This window comes from Typopeltis vanoorti, chromosome 8, assembly GCF_054136105.1.
Source record: "Typopeltis vanoorti isolate ZY-2024b chromosome 8, IOZ_Tvanoo_1.0, whole genome shotgun sequence".
NCBI classification, from domain to species: Eukaryota; Metazoa; Arthropoda; class Arachnida; order Uropygi; family Thelyphonidae; genus Typopeltis; species Typopeltis vanoorti.
The window spans coordinates 7,903,181-7,921,425 of record NC_143556.1 but is presented as its reverse complement, the minus strand read 5'-3'; the positions used below and the strand labels follow the sequence as shown (position 1 = coordinate 7,921,425).

The following is an 18,245-nucleotide window of genomic DNA, read 5'->3' as shown; positions in this document are numbered from 1 at the left end:
AGATCTCTTATTTCTTCCACCTCCAACAATATATCCTCACCAAGCATAAATTCTGCATCCCATCTTTGTTTTCCAAATTTTAAAACCTTACATTTTGCAACGTTGAACTCGCATCACCATTCTGGTGCCCAGTCACTCAATTTATTCAAGTCTTCTTGTAAGGCCACAATATCTTCACTACTCTTCATAGTTCATCCCAACTTTGCATCATCTGCAAACAACTGAATATCTGCATCCAATTCTTCACCTATATCATTAATATACAAGTTAAACAAGAATGGCCCCAAAACAGACCCCTGAGGCACTCCACTAGTGACTTTCCTTTTCCCTTTCCATATCCAATGTCATATTATGTTGGTGGTATTATGCTTGAAGGAACTAATCAGGCTAGGGATCGTGAGGTTTTAGTAGACAGGAAGTTGAAGTTCAGGAGCCATGTAGCAAAGATTGCAAATATAATTCAAAAGATAATTACAATTCTTAATGAATTAGTTTGATGTGTAAAGATAAGGATGTCATTTTGTCTCATTACAAGGTCTTGATAAGACATCATTTGGACTATTACACTCGGGTCTGGTTTCTGTGGTGATTCTGATGCAGTGGATAGAGAGAGAGAGAGTACAAAGGAGAATGACAATTTTGATATCAGGTTTGTGGAATACTGATTATGAAAACAGTCTGAGAATTTGTAGACTGTAGACACGAGCAAACAGGAGAAAGTGGATTGTGATTGATCCTTACAAACTTCTGAAAGGGTTATATAGAATTTCAGTAAATGGAATTTTTTATTTTATGGAGGGTGGGGAAAGGATGGAAGTGCATCCATTGAAGTTGATAATGAATGCTGTCGAGAAGGGTATGAGGGCAAGATTTTTCTCTCATAGAGTAGTGCATGATTGGTATGGATTGCTGTTGGATGTTGTATGTGTAAGTAGGGTGACCGAATTCAAGAAAGGGTATGACAGTGGTGCGAATAGTATCTTGATCATAGCCTTGATGAATTCCTGACTCCCTGGAGATCTTTCTTCATAATAATATTATTATTATTATTAATTTATAATCCAATCCCATATTCTCCAGTTCATGCGACAGTCTTCCATGCTTTATTCTGTCAAAAACCTTTGAAGAATCCAAAAGTATCATGGTGTATCCATTCCCCTTGCCTAGCTCAATGGTAACATTATTATGTTGAGCAGTTTGCTCAACATAATAATGTTACCATTGAAAATAGAGATTCTCTGTCAATCCATTTCTGACTGCGAGCCCTAACCAAATTTTTACAAAATCTTCACCACCACTCCTGAGATACTGATTGTTTTATAGTTGAATACATCAGTCTTTGCATCTGTTGGATTGTGATAGATTGGGATTTTAGGAACTCCTATCTTATCACAATCTAACATGCGTTTCCAAACAAAAAAAGGAATATAAATACATGTGATTGCCTCTGAGTATTAAATTAATGCTATATAAATATAGTTTGGCAAGTGCAAGGGAATGGAAGGAAGGTAAGATAGTGCCATTGCATAAGGGTGGTAACAGACTGGAAGTGTCTAATTATAGGCCAGTCTGTGTGTCATCAGTAGTTGTTAAGATCTTGGAGAAAGTAGTGAGGGACCGTATACAGCATTGGGCAGATGAGGGTAATGTTATCTGTGAGAATCAACATGGATTTGTGAAAGGATGCTCTTGTTTTAGCAATATGCTAGCCTTTTATAATAAAGTTTCAAGAACATTAGATGAGGGAAAGGCATATACTGCAATTTTCTTAGACTTGGTGAAGGCATTTGACAGGGTGCCACATGATAAGCTGATATTTAAGTTGCAGCACATGGGTCTGGATGTCAGATTGGTCAACTGGATTCAGGATTGGCTGTCTGATAGGTATCAGAGAGTTGTGTATGGTGGAGCAGTTTCCAGGAGGCAGAGGGTTACAAGTGGGGTCCCACAGGGCTCAGTACTAGGACCTATATTGTTTAACCTTTATATCAATGACATAGCCAGTGGATTGCAGGGGGATATTCAGTTTTTTGCGGATGATGCGAAGCTGGGAAGGATTATTAGTAATAGTGCAGATGTCGTAGCCCTGCAAGTGGATTTAAATAAGCTAGATAGATGGGCAAACGAATGGTGGTGTCAGTTTAATGCAGCAAAATGTAAGGTCTTGAGGTTTGGGAAACATCGATGGGATGCTGCATACTCTATGGGAGGAGTTATACTGGAGGAAGTAGGGGAGACAAGAGATCTGGGGTTGATAATTGATAGAAACCTGAAGTTTAGGGGACATATTGCAAAGGTGGTGAAGGTAACACAGAGGATTGCTGCTATTATGAGAAGGACACTGACCGACCACACTTGGACTATTGTTCTCAGATTTGGTCCCCAGGATTTGAAGGGGATAAATTAACTGTGGAAAGGATACAAAGACGGATGACAAAGATGGTTTCAGGACTGTACAAGGATAGTTATGAGGATCGGCTGAGAGAATGTGGACTGCAGAGTTTGGTGGATAGAAGAAGGAGAGGTGATATGATTGAGACTTTTAAACTGTTGAGAGGTGGTTACAGGGTTGACACTGGGGAGTTCTTTCGCTTGGTTGAACAGCGGGAAGGAGTGATGACAAGAGGCCATCCCTGGAAGTTGCGAAAGGAAACTGTGAGCAAGAGGGTAAGGAGTGGTTTCTTTGTGTAGAGGGTGGTTGAGCCGTGGAATGCATTGCCTGATGGAGTGGTGGGCGCGAGAATGGTCAGTGAGTTTAAAGAGTGGTATGATAGACTTTGTGTTTCTCAGGGGGGGCCTCCCCTCGATGAGTCTTGACAGACTTTATGTCTTAGGAAGGACCTCCCTCGAGTGTTTTGACTCCTTGGAGGCCTGAATAATAATAATAATAATAATATAAATCACAGTAAGCTAGTTTCGGATTCCAACCAGAAATTCTTAACAAAGGCAAAGGTTAATTTAAAATTTGTGTTAACTTAGAGGCAAACATGTCAAATCCTTCTTGTAGTTCAATAATGGAAGACAATGAGTTTTTTCGATGCATTAACCCCGAACATGTGTTCCCCCAGTTCTAGGCGAAGATGCTGATGATGTCATCTGTTTTTTTTTTATACACAGAAGAGCTAAAAAGGGCAGGGAGATAGTCCCAATTTCAATTGTTGATCCTACTCTGTGATAGTTTGGGAGGTGGTAAAGAACTGTTTGCAGGAGGCAATGGTTGACTGTATACCAAGAGTCTGATTAATAAATCAAGTAGGGGTTAAATGGATGAATAACACCACTAAGCTTGAGTTGCAAAAAAAGAAACAATTGTGGAGGGAATTTAAGTAGAAAGGTGACCATCAGGCACAGGAACAGTATAAAGCTCAAGCCAGGATGGTAACAAGGGTGGTAAGAAAAGCAAAAGCATATTACGAAAGAAAATTGACCATGCAGGCTAAAGAGAATCCCAAACAGTTTTTTCAATATGTTGCAAGTAAAAGGGAAAATGCTCATAGTAGAATGATCTTAAAAAATGCTGAGGGTAGGGAGGTAACCAAATCAGTCGATATTTTGGAATTACTGAGCGAGCACTTTGCAAGAGTATATCATCCAGGTGGTGACTTTGCAGGAATGGAAGAACCAACAGCTTATACTGGAATTGTGTTGAATGAAGTAGAGGTAACTGGTCTATTACAGAACCTCAATGTCAATACATCTGTGGGATTGGATGGTATACCAGCTCGTGTCGTACGTGAAGCGGCAAAAAAATTGTCAGTGCCCTTGATCATTTTGTTTAATTTGAGCCTCGGGTCTGGGTCAGTCCCAAGGGAGTTGAAAGAGGGGAAAATTGTTCTGCTGCACAAAGGTGGTTCCAAGGCTGCTGTTGAAAATTACCGGCCAATCAGCATAACAGGAATCATTATCAAGGTCTTAGAGAAAATAGTCAAGAGGAAAATACAAGATTGGATAGAAGAAAATGGGATACTGTATCAGGGACAGTATGGTTTTGTGAAGGGTAGGTCATGCCTCAGTAACTTGCTCACATATTATAACACAGTGACGGCTGAACTGGACAAGGGTAATGGGTTTACAGTGATTCTGCTGGATCTTGCTAAGGCCTTTGACAGAATACCACATGGAATTCTAGTCAGTAAATTGCAGCATATGGGGATGGACATAGGGTTGGTGAGATGGATAGGAGGGTGGTTGACAGAGAGATATCAGAGAGTGGTTGACAGAGAGATATCAGAGAGTGGTTTACTCAGGAGTAGAGTCCACAAGATGGCCTGTGACTAGTGGTGTGCCACAAGGATCTGTTCTTGGACCACTGCTGTTTAATTTGTTCATTAATGATATAGGAAAGGATCTGAGAGGAACAGTTCATTTGTTTGCGGATGATGCGAAGTTGGGTAGGGCAATAGTGAATGCAGATGACGTCAAAATTTTGCAGGATGATTTGGATAGATTGGAGGTCTGGGCTAAGGAGAATGGATGTCAATTTAATGTGGCAAAATGTAAGGTTATGCATTTTGGGGTGAAAAGATTGGCGGCAGTTTACAGCTTTCATCAGCCGCAAGCTATCCACTTCTGAGGAAACTCAAATATATGTTATTGGGCCAACGAATCATCTTGCGCTCTGACCACAAGCCTCTGTCCTTCATATCATCCATGAAGGACAAGAATCAGAGGATCATCCGGTGGGTGCTAGAGATTCAAGAGTTTAATCTAGAGGTAAAATATATCCCAGGTGCCACTAACGTAGTAGCAGACTATTTATCAAGGTCCCTCAACTCCACTTACAGAGAGAGTTCTAGTTCGGAAGAGGAGTCTTTCCCATTACGTATGGTAGAAGAGGTAAACAAGAAGGGAGTTATATCCCTTGAAAACCAGATCTGGGACAAGCTCTGCATCACAGAGGAGCAGAAGAAAGACCCTATATGGGGAAAGTTATATGAAAAGATCCTTAGATGGGAGGGGTCACCAGATACCAGGTCTTTTCATCGTACCCTGCACCTCGATCAGGATGGACTCTTACTTTCAAGGCAGGATCTTACAGGAAGGTGGAGAGACAAGATTGTGGTCCCAAAACTCATGATTCCCTGGGTCCTCTATACTTTCCATGATTCATGCTTGGCAGGCCATCAAGGGGTTCAGAGGACATGGAACTGTATACGGAGTAGATACATCTGGAAAGGAATGAGGGGTGACATTGAAGCATATGTGTCTTCCTGTCACCTGTGCCAAAAGAAGTCTGGCGTCCTGGGTAAGGCCCCTCTTCAATCGACACCGACATCTTGTCGCCCATTCCAAGCTGTAGCCATGGATATTGTGGGACCGGTCACCAAGAAAGGAAATAAATTCATATTGGTGATTGTGGATATGTTTTCCCGATATCTAGAGGCTGTGGCTATCAAAGACCAACAGCTCAGACAGTGGTCAATAAATTTTTTAAACTAATAATCGCCCGGTATGGACCCCCCCCCCAAACAATCCTCTCTGATCAAGGTTCTAACTTTAAGGCAGAAGTAATGCTGCAGCTGTGTAAACTGTTAAAGGTAAAAAAGCTATTTACCACACCATACCATCCTCAAGGAAATGGGATGTATGAACACCTAAGCAGAACCTTGAAACTTACCTTATCCAAACTGGCTGATGAACACATCTCAAATTGGGATGCTTTCCTAGATCATACCCTATTTGCATGCAGAACCGCCTTGCATACCGCCATAAAGGAAGCTCCTGGTTTTGAGCCAGCTTTTCCCTGTGACTTCAGGAATACCCATGTGGACTCTTGATTTCCTGACATTGACGTCTACCTAAGGGATCTGGTGAATAACAACAGGATAGCTTATGATATAGTCGCCAGGTCAAGCGAGTCATGTTCCAAAAGGGCTAGGGATTATGCCAATAAAATAAGAAAATACAAGGATCTAAACCCAGGCAACCTAATCCTAATGGAACATGGCTCCGTAAATAAGAAAGGGGGTAAGTTGGAAGAAGTGCTGTTGGGCCATTCATGATCCAAGAGAAATTATCCCCAGTGACGTTTAAGATCAAGGAAACCTCCAACAGAGCAAGAACCTGGATAGTGCACTCTGACAGACTCAAACTCTATAAGACTTGATCAGAGAGGCTGGTCTGTCAAGGTGACTCCATAGAGAGTGTATATGGGAAGAAGGGAGGATTCCTCCAGAAAGGTCGAGGGCCAAATGAGATATCCAAAGCAAGAAGGAGAAACAAGGATGAACCAGAAGAGGGTGAGAAAGGTCTTGTTGAAGGTGACCACCTCAACGGATATTACAGATACAAAGAATGCCCAGTGGTAGAATACCTGAATGAGAGAACCTCATCCAGAATCAGAGGAGAGAATTGTAACAGTGAGAATGAAGGTGAAGTATCATGGCAAACTATGTATAACCTCAGACCCCGGCACAACGGTAAAGTGGACCACAGAACAAGGGTATACCCCTTGCGTGAGCGAGCTTCTGATAAAAGGAACCCGAATACTGGGAACCTAGTCGTGAACAAGCCTCGGTCAACTGAGCCAAGGAGAAGGAGGAAAATAAGAGAACCTAGTCCCCCATTGGCAGGACTAGATGCCTCCAATTCACAAGGAAATTTTTTGATAAACTGAACACCTCTGAAAGAGTGAAAGGGGGAGGAACAAGAATCGAAGTGAATGAAAGGAAGGAATCCAAGGAGACAGATCATAATATTAGTAAACCAAGTAAGAATGCAAACAACCACAGGGCCACACGGTACTTCCAGAGTCAAAGAAACCCACAATATGAAGAAGGTATAAGGAGCAGGAAATAAGGTGCCATTACATGAGACCCCCCCCCCCCTTTTGAGCAGTAAGGAGGAACACTTGTGAACAAGAAAAATTTTGGAAAATTTTTAATTGGAAGGGGAGACCTATGTTGGATTGTGATAGATTGGGATTTTAGGAACTCCTATCTTATCACAATCTAACATGCGTTTCCAAACAAAAAAAGAATATAAATACATGTGATTGCCTCTGAGTATTAAATTAATGCTATATAAATATATCAAGCAATTTTTACTATAAGAAAACAAATAAGTGCGCATTTAGTACCACTCACAAATGAGTTAAAATCAATAATGGAAGTGTAAACCTTTAGCAGAGTTTTATAAAGTAATATGTATTAAGAGATATAGAATGTTAGCACAAGTTCAACATGGGGGGGGGGGGTGAAATCCAAAGGTCACGGAGCAGCAACGCGAAGCAGCTGTTCGCCCCAAGCAATCGCGTGCCGTCAGCGCACGTGGGATATAGCTGAGAGAGCCGGACGCCGTGACGTGAGCCCACGTGAGTGCGTTGAGTGGACATCGCGAAATGCGAGAATCGCCGAGAAAGAAAGATGAAAATATAAGGGTCTAGCACCCCTGAAAAAAGGCTTTTTGTTCCTGAATCTCCTGGTGTTCGTCTTGCGTTGTCGTGAGCAGGTGAAGGGTAGCAGTGCCTCCATTCCGGAGGGTTTCGATAAAGGCAGCGGCGGAACTAGACGTTGTATCTTCACAGAAGGAATAAGCCTGGCCATCCATAGAAAGCCAGATTGGAGCACGTGGACATTTATTCTAGGGAGAGGCAAATTCTGGTAAACTTTTGATGCAACGCAGAACCAAGGATAGATAAGTAGACTTTATTTGTATTTTGCTGATTGTGAATGAAAGATTTGTGCCACTTTGTAAAAACAGAAGGAACATTAATGATATTAATTAGGACTGAACTGTAGTGATCTATAGAGGGTTACCTTAAAATCTTATTGTCTCCTATTGTGATAGAGTTGCATAATATGTTCCAGGAGGTTAAGAATATGTTTAAAGTAAGGAATTGCTTTCATTGAAAGGATTGTAAAAGATATAAATGCTATCTTGTGTGGTTTGATTGAATTACTAAAGAAATTAGAGTTATTGTGATAAACATGCATGATTAAGGTATTTAAGAATAAAAAAAAATAAGAAATCTTACTTCAGAGATTTACAGTTAATCATTTTGAGTATACTTATATTATTGTAATCTTCTAATTCTATCCTGACTTTCAGGAATTCCCTTAAGGCAGGAATTAAGCTTATTGTATTGTATGTACATATTTATAATATCTAATAAACCTTGCTTTTGTACTCAAGTAAGACTTTCTGTGATTTCTGGAATCTGATGCACCGCTTATAAAAACGTACTACGAACCTAGGCGGGAGACTAGAATAAAGAATAGATTTTGGCCACGTCTACGAAATTACAAGGTATCACTTAAGTACTGTCTTGGGATCACCTCTTGATTAGTAATATTGTTTAACCTAAAAGCGCTAAGTGGCGCAGCAAAATATAGATTTCTTAGTGTTGTACGAGGGATCGATCTCAGACAATCTGATACTCTGCTATTGGCTCGATCTCGAGGCAATTCCTTTGTCCCCTGGAAGTACCACATGATACCCAATTAGGACTTTAACGGGGATTTGACCCAAAGATAAAAGATCAGATATATGAGTAGAAAGTAAGACGCAACACACCACCCTTGTGTAATGGGTTCACCGTCCATTCTTTCCACTACCTTGGAATCTTCCCTGTTCTGAGGCTCAAATTATAATGTGTCTTCAAAGGAATAGCTAGCCAGTTCAGCTGAAGACACTTTTAGCATTTGCGTTGATATCCCATCTGTCTCTAGCTGAATTCTTATTCAGTTTGTGCAGCAGCTCTCATGAAATCCTGTAAAGTGGTAGCAGTGAGTTCAATGTTGTCATTAGTTGTTCTACATCTGTCACCTTCGCACTATCTGCATAAATTATATATTTAATTTAATCCTTTATCCAAGTGTAAGCAAACAAAGTTTGCGCCTGAAGTATCTTCAGGATTGGAGCACCTCATGGCAAAGGTGGACTGAGTTCTCATCACTTTCTCATCAGTTCTGCATTGCTTCAATCTTGGTATCACCTCTGGTCTAGCTCCCACTGAAGAGACCTCAATAAAGGTCGAAACCGGTCTGGGTAGTGACCCTTCCCATAATGCATAGCATTATACATGTCTGCAAGGAGTTGTGCTTTACATTATGGGATACTAAGGAAAGTGATGAGAACTCAGTACACCTTTGCCACGAGTTGCCCCAGTCCTGATGATACTTTAGGTGCAAACTTTGTTTGCTTACACTTGGATAAAGGATTAAACTAAATATATAATTTATAGTCTAACCAAGTGGGAAAAAACTTCCAACATCACACCATCTGCATTCATTAGAGTTATTCTTTCATATTCATTGTTTCCTTTACTTGTAGCATAACAATCGAATTCTTTGGGGTTGTCCTTAGCTTGCAAAGCCAGTTTCTTTTCATTTTCAGCTTTCAGTTGTGACTCTTCTTTCCCTGCTTATAATTTTCATAATACACATCATACTTTTCTTATGAATCTCTTGTTTGATAAGATTACACTTCTATTTCTCTCCTACCCTATTTATTCTTTGAACTCCAGGAACATATTCTAATATTGCATCATTTAAGCAAATTTTTTTAAATGCTTCTTATGCACTATCGATATTCTTCCCATCTAGCAACCGATACCATTGTGCTGAACTCAGAATATACTCCTCAGTTGGTCATTAATTCCTGCTTTGTAGTTCTGCATGTACTCTTTTCTAAATGGAACATTATAAACTTAGCCACTTCTCAAGTGAGTTCTGCATGATCAGTTACCAACAGGAAGAATAGTTAACTGAAACATCCTCAGGCACTAATATTCATTAACTTCTAGTTCCTTCTGTCACATGCTGCTTGAAGAAGTTGTCTTGTAACATCTCTATAAATTCAGTTTCATTCTTCTCATGAGATTTTACTGCTACCCAACAATGTTTGGACAATTAAAGTTCCCCATTATGATTATTCTTATCGTGCCCATCATCTTTATTTGGTGATGCATTTCTTCGTCACTTGCAGCTGATCCACCAGATGGGTTCAAACTCACTGCCAAGTTATTATTATGTCTTGTACTGCCTTTGAGAGTAACTTCTTTTTCTTCTAGATTTCATATCTAAACCCCCTCATTCATCCATTTTACACCTACCTTAATCAGCCTTTTGGCCTTTTAAATACATACAACTATATTATTATATATATATATATATATATATATATATTTTTTTTTTAAATAACAAAAACCTGTGGTGCGATCATAATTAAAAGAAACACACGTATTAACCACAGTGAAAATTATTTAATTATAAATATTTCATCCTAAGTATCTTAGGACATCATCAGTACAGTAGTTTAAAACAATAATAGGAATAACATACAGTTAGGGTGCATGATTACAATAGAATCTCATTAAGAAATTGTCATTAAGAAATTAAATCTCATTAGGAAATTGTCATACAATTTCCTAAAGTATGGGAAATTGTATGACAATTTCCCATACTTTAGGAATAGTAAGAACGTCGTTGTGGTTTAAGTTTGGTCTGTGTAGTAGGGCTTCAGAACTTTCTTTGTATAAACGTTCATGTTTATATAAAGATCTATGTAAAAGTTTACACTTTTCCCAATGGATCCTATGGTTTGGATTTTCAATTCCATGTTGAGAGAGGCCAGATTTCTGCGGTTTAAAAAGACGAATGTGGTCTTAATGTTCTGAGATGCGTTTCTGAACAGACCTACCTGTCTGTCCAAAGTAAGACAATTTGCAAGAGCATGGAATCTCATAAATGCCAGGCAACATCAAAGGTGAGAGTTTGTCCCTAGGAGAATTTGGCTGATAGGTTTGTAAGTAGTGGCAAAATTCTATTTCTTCATAATTTTAGAAAGACGTTCGGAGATGCCTTTGACTTAAGGTATGGGAATTCTATGGACTTCTTCCTGTCTGGTTTGATGTGTGGAGAAGTAACTGATGATTTTTTGAGTTGTTTTAGGATTATATCCATTTAGGATAGCTGTATTTTAGATTACTTCTAATTCCTGGTTTAAAGATTCTTCAGAGGAGCAGAATTTGTGTGCTCTGGAAACTAGTGATTTAATAATGCCAGATTTCTGAGATAGATGATGAGAGGAAGAATTGAGAATGTAGGCTTGCGAATGACAGACATGGCGATGGAACTGTCTTCTTTTCTTTGGATGTGTAAATCCAAAAAGGAGATACCCTGTGGAGATTCTTTTTCTAACGTAAAGTTGATGCAATGATGAAGAAGGTTAATTTTCTCTAGAAACAGTTGTAATTCATGTTCGGGATGATCCCAGACTGCAAATATGTCGTCGACATATCTTAACCAAATTTTTGGTTTGGGTTCAAAAGTGAATATTTTTTCCTCAAAGTGTTCTAGTTCTCATTGCTGTTCCTTCTTCTTGCTTGTAAATTTGACCTTTCCAGGTGAAGTAACCTGATGCAATAACTTGAACAATTCAACTATATCAGACGGAAATTTTTGAGTTAGTAATTCTATTTTCTTTATGGGGAATGTTTGTGAAGAGGGAGACAATGTCGAAGCTGATTAACAAGTCAGTTTTTGATAGTTGAATGTCTTTAATTTTTGTGTGAAACTCAGTAGAATTTTTGATTGAAGAGACTGAGTTGCCTATGTGAGGGTGGAGAAGGTTAGATAAGAATCTTGATAACTTGTAAGTTATTATTATTATTATTATTATTATTATTATTATTATTCAGGCCTCCATGGAGTCAAAAGACTCATCGTGGGAGGTCCTTCCTAAGAACATAAAGTCTATCAAGACTCATCAAGGGGAGGTTCCCCCTAAGAAACACAAAATCTATCATACCACTCCTTAAACTCATTGACCGTTCTTGCCCTCACCACTCTATCAGGCAATGCATTCCACGGCTCAACCAGCCTCCATGCAAAGAAACCACTCCTCACCCTCTTGCTCACAGTTTCCTTTCGTAACTTCCAGGGATGGCATCACTCCTTCCCGCTGTTCAACCAAGTGAAAGAACTCCCCAGTGTCAACCCTGTAACCACCTCTCAACAGTTTAAAAGTCTCAATCATATCACCTCTCCTTCTATCCGCCAAACTCTGCAGTCCACATTCCCTCAGCCGATTCTCATAACTATCCTTGTACAGACCTGAGACCATCTTTGTATCGTTTCCACAGTTAATTTATCCCCTTCAAATCCTGGGGACCAAATCTGAGAACAATAATCCAAGTGTGGTCTGATCAGAGACTTATACAATGGAATGATAACCCTCTTATCTCTGCAGGTCAGTGTCCTTCTCATAATTGCAGCAATCCTCTGTGTTACCTTCACCACCTTTGCAATATGTCCCCTAAACTTCAGGTTTCTATCAATCATCAACCCCAGATCTCTTGTCTCCCCAACGTCCTCCAGTATAACTCCTCCCATTGAGTATGCAGCATCCCATTGATGTTTCCCAAACCTCAAGACCTTACATTTTGCTGCATTAAACTGAAATCCCCATTTATTTGCCCATCTATCAAGCTTATTCAAATCCTCTTGCAGGGCTACCACATCTGCACTATTACTAATAATCCTTCCCAGCTTCGCATCATCTGCAAACTAAAGAGCCAATAGGCTTCACTTCAGCGATATATAACAATTATTTAAATTAAGGGAATATTAAATCCCACATTATTTCAAAGCCGAATAAGAAACTCAAAGATAGGAATCAAAGAGTTTCATGCTGAATAGAGCAAACTTTAAAAGTTTTGGCGAATTGTAGCATAAGCTAAAGCACATAGTTCAACACTAGGGCAACTCATTGCAAAGGTGGGGAAAGTTCTGATCTGAGGTCAGTAAAGTTTACCCACTTCTAAACTACAGCACAACTTTCTTAGTTTGATTCATTTTTTTTTTAGATGAGAGGTTTATACTTTTAAAAAGGCATTATATAAAAATACAGAAAAGTTTTTTGCTTCTTTTCACATTCACAAAACATCCATACCCATGGTAGAATAATCTGAACCCACAGCCTGCCAAGTGGAGAGTGAATATGGCCTGTAATTTTCAAGCCAAAATATTTGGCTTTATCTAAATAAATAGTATTACTTATTCCTTGTATTTTTGTATAAATAATTAATAGTAACTCTATGGCACAAGCATTTCTAAAAGAGTGGAGAATGAATATGCTCATCAATCAGCCAACGAAGTCACCTAAAAGAGGAGTGCCATTCCTACTAATCCATTCTCTGACCTTGAAAGTTTATTTTAGACTTGGTCAGACTATGATAAACCTAGTTCAATCCTTCATCCAAGTGTGCGCAAACAAAGTTTGCACCCAAAAAGTTGGACTGCTGATACAGTCTACGACGGGTCTAAGTGGAACATTAGTTTTGTGTAGCTTAGGTAAGCCATAAATTCTAGGAGGTCTTGCATGGTATGTCTTAAGTTTCTTCATCTAAGGAGGAAGCTTCATTAAGTAGCTTATTTAATTTTCTGAGTTGACGTTTGGTAGGATCATAATCCAATTTGGGGTAGGTATTACAATCTTGAAGAAGTAAATTCATTTTTCAGTCATATGAGTTTATATCAAGAACCACAGTGGTATTTCCTTTATCAGCTCTGGTAATGATTATGTTTTTATTACGGTTTAAGGAAATAATAGCTTTCAATTCTGATGGTGAGATATTTAATTCTGAAGGTTTGGCATTGTATTTCGATTTGAAGTAGCTTTAGCTACTTCAAATCAAAGTCTGTTGGCTTCAATACTGGAGAGTATTGAAGCCAATACTTCAATACACAAAAATTAAAGACATTCAACTATCAATATTTAAAAAATTTTTTTTAAAATTTATTTATTTATTTTTTTACTTCTGTAACACGTTACGCACGTTTAATGAGATTCTATTGTAATCATGTGTCCTAACTGTACGTTATTCCTATTATTGTTTTAAATTACTGTACTGATGATGTCCTAAGATACTTAGGATGAAATATTTACAATTAAATCATTTTCACTGGTTAATACGTGTGTTTCTTTTAATTATATTATTAGATAAAATGATGTCTCCTGTATTGAGAGTTGATTGTTTTAATAAATGAAATGCTATGAGTTTGCATATTGAAAATAGCTATAAAAACAGAAGAAAATTCTCATGTAAAATGTAAATAAATAAATAATAAAGTAATAAAAAAATGAATAAATAAACTTTATTAACATAGCTTTTGTGCCTAAGTATCACAGGCATCATCAATGCAAGATCACAGAATGGTAGTTTAACATTAACAGAGAATACATATATATTTTTTTGAATTAGGTAATTATTGACCTGAAAGTTGACTGTAGTTTCTTGAGATAGAAATATCACTTAATATTTGATTGGGAGGCTTTGTTTGCTTGTTCAGTTTTAATCTATATTTAATTCCTAGAAATTTCTCAACATTATTTTTCTTTTACAGGTGACATATTTTCTTGGTTTCTTAGTGCTATCTTATGGAGTAGCATTTTTTACATCATTAATCGCTGAAGCGCCCATGATGGCACTTGAAAAACTCATGCTAAAACGTAATAAATGAAAATGTATTTATGCTTAAAATATATTTATGAACAATTGTACAGATATTCTATATGTGTGTATCCACATGTAATTAGAAGTAATATATTAATAAAATAACTGCAAATGGTTTTCTACACAGTTCAGTGTGTGTGTGTTTATTCCCAAATTATTGCTTATAATAAAATGAGTGTAATGTCCCTTTAACATGTTCTCTAGTCTCTTAAGTCAGTTTTCTTACTTTTCTCACTGTTGACACTATTTATAGGTTAGTGTTTCTTCTAAACTTCAATAAGAGAAAAATTTACAAAAAGGAAACAAAGAAATTAAAAAATGCAATCCAGAGAGCATTTTTGACCTGGTTTTGCAAGATAGAGGGAGGGAGAGAGAGAGAGAGAGAAAAAATCATCTCTGCTCTAGAATGATTTAAATCCTATAGTAATTGATTATGTGAAGCTCTGGACACACTTTGCAGCTGTTGAATGGGATGAGGAAAATAGATCAATGTGGCTTCAGGAAAATAGATCAGTGTGATAAATTGCAAGACATTCAAGAACTATCTAGTAGAAGCAATGTTAAATGTATACCAAGAGTCAGAAGGTTAAAGAATGTGCATGCGAAATGGATAGATGCAGAGTGTACAGTATACAGGTAGAGGGCATTATGGAGGCAATGTAAGATGAGTGGTGGGAATCAGTTCAATGAAGATACAAAGAACAGGCAAGAAAGGTGCAGTCCGTAAAGTTAGCAAAGATTCAGTATTAGTGAGCACCAATTAGTTAATAAAGCCAAAAAAAAAACCTTGGGAATTCTTTCAGTATGCAGACAGCAGATAAAAAGAATGATTATGGAAAGATGACACTGGTTGAAAAAATTGGTAAAAGGTGCATCTAAATGAGCACCTCATAAAGATCTTTCATCCTTGTGAATATGACATCATGTAGAGTTTGAGAGCAGTAGATGGGGAAGAGGAAAAGGAGGAAAGATTGACTGTAAGAGAACAAGATATACATTAGGAATTCAGCAAATTTGATGTAAATAAGGCTGTGGCACTTGAGGATATATCACCATGTGTTTTGTAGAAACATGTCAGAGAGTAAACATCTGCATTAGCTTACTATCTAATATGAATCTTGCACTGGATAATTTCCAAAAAAGTGGAAGAAAGGGAAGATTGTGCCACTTTGAAATGAAGTGACAGAACTTGTCTGTCAGATGTTACAGTTTAAGTTGAAATGTTAGTGAGAATGAGGATCCAAAATTGGTTTGACAAGAGATATTCTCTTTGATGGGCAGCACGAATTTGCTAAAGAAAGGTTATGCTTACTATTACAATAAGGTGACTGGTGCATTGTACAAGGGATATGGATACACAGTACAGGTATCCCTCAATTAACGCAGTTAATTAATCCCTCGATGTTACCACGTATATCAAAATGGCGTTAATCAAATCTAATAATCAATGGTAAAAAGTACAATTCGTCCCTGATCGATTACTGTACTAATAGTTCGTTTTATATGGTACTCTTATAGGAAAGATAAAAAATGAATGCAAAGTAAATGGTTAATAAATGCTTGTACCTACATTATTTACTGCAATTTTTTACCAAAAGAAGTTATCATGGGTCGTTTGAACAGTTTTAGTTTTTTTCTTATCGGCATACATTCTATGATAACAAGCAAAATGACTCTCCAGACCTAGGCAAAAAAGCAATAAAACATAAAGAAAAACACTGCAAATATAATACATGATGGTACAAATTAAGTGGTACAAATTATTCAATGTTGGATATTGAATCCAACATTATTTCATAGCCGAATATAGAAACTACAAGAGTTTCATTTTGATTATATATAAACTAAATGTTTCGGTGGATGCTAGCATAACTAACCTTATGGGCAACCATAGTAAAGGTGGAGTAAGCTCCAGATGACTTTTGCTTAGTATTTTCCATAAATGTAAAGCACATCTCCTAGAGGACATGTATGGTAAATATGTTTTTGGCTCTCTATTGTAATACATGATGGTTTATTTATTTTCAGTTACAATCTAAAAATTATTGAACAAAGAATAAAAAAAAAAAATTTAAATAAACCATACTATACTGACATTGGAGGTCACAGCATCTCCCAGATACAGTTTACTGTCAAATATCACAAACCTTTACATAACATGTGTTAAACCAAACTGACAGCAAAAAACAGTATCACTCGTAACATATGAATGCACAGCTACCTCATGATCTCCAAGCTATACACTGAATTGTGTGAGAATATTTATATTAAGCATTTTGCTTGTATCTGTCAGATCAGCTGCAAGCTCCTCAGGGTTAAAGGCATGTTAATCAAAACTCTTGCTGCGTATATCAAGGGATTGCCGCAATTAATTTCGCCGTGATAATCAAAAACGTGTTAAGCAAGGGATACCTGTATTATACTTAGATTTTTCAAAGGGCTTTGATAAATAACCACATGATAAGTTGATAGTTCAACTAGAATGGATGGAGTTGGATATCATATTACTGCATTGGATTGGATATTGGTCTCTGATAGCTATCAGCAAGATGTGTATGAGTGAGCAATATCCAAGAAGAGAAAAGTCTAGTGATGTGCCTCATGGGTCTGTTTTAGGGCCATTGCTTTTTAATCTGTATGTTAATGATATTATTATCAACAGACCTACATAGAGTTAAGAGACTCATCACAGGATTCCCCACTCTCACATGCACTGGTATCCAAAAGGACATACACTGATAAGAACAAACTATGTTTTTATTTGTATATGAAAAAATTTTCATCACTACAGCCAAATGTGGACATAAATTTATTGCCTGCATACTCTTCTTCTTCTTCTGCAGCTTCTCCCACTTAAGTGGGGTCACTGTTTGTTATGAGTCTCCTCCACACCTTCCTGTCTTGGGCTGTCACCACATCCAAGTTCTTCATCTTCAAGTCCTCTTCTACCAGCTCCCTCCATCTCTTCTTTGGCCGCCCACGCTTCCGCCTTCCTTGCACATCCATCTGCATGACCCTTCTTCCCACATATTCGTCCTCCCTCCTCATCACATGACCAAACCATCTCAACCTTGCCTCCTGTATTTTCGCTCCTAAGTTCATAACTTTCACTGTTCCCCTGACATAGTCATTTCTCAGATGATCCTTTCTGGTCACACTGCACATCCACCAAAGCATTCTCATCTCTGCTACTTCCATCCTGCTAATGTTATTTTTCCTCAGGGCCACAGTTTCTATAGCATATGTCATAGCTGGCCTCACTACTGTCCTATAAATTTTGCCTTTCAGATTGATCGGCACCCTCTTATCGCATAACACTCCAGCCATCTCCCTCCAGTTCCTCCAACCTGCTTGTATCCTGCATCCCACTTCCTTCTCACCTCCTCCATCTTCTTCCACTGTCGAACCTAAGTATCTAAAGTCTCTCACCTTCCTGATGACATTTCCTTCCAGCTCCAGGTCTGTCTCCTGGCCACCGCCCACTGCGCAACACATATACTCTGTCTTACTTCTGCTCAGTCTCATACCTCTCTCTTCGAGTACTTTTCTCCATCTTTCCAGTTTAGTTTCCGCTTCTTCTCTTGAATCTACACACAGCAAGATGTCATCTGCATACAACATTGTCCAAGGTGCATCTTCTCTCACCTCCTCTGTTACCACCTCCATCACAATATTAAACAGAAACGGACTTAATGCTGACCCTTGATGCAAGCCAACTGTTACTTGAAAACTTTCTGTCTGTCCCAAACAGGTCCGAACACTTGTCTTCACATTTCTGTACATTTCC

The 18,245-nt window shown here is 38.2% G+C and overlaps 1 protein-coding gene across 1 annotated transcript in view; it reads left to right on the top strand.

Moving 5' to 3' along the window:
- Nucleotides 1-14,584, top strand: part of LOC150103710 (nose resistant to fluoxetine protein 6-like) — a 185,264-nt gene extending 170,680 nt beyond the window's left edge. The window contains exon 9 of the mRNA XM_090397060.1: nt 14,349-14,584. Coding sequence (XP_090253186.1) covers nt 14,349-14,465 — 117 coding nt within the window. The 3' untranslated portion in view covers nt 14,466-14,584. The remainder of the gene's footprint in view (nt 1-14,348) is intronic.
- The last annotated feature ends 3,661 nt before the right edge of the window (nt 14,585-18,245 follow it).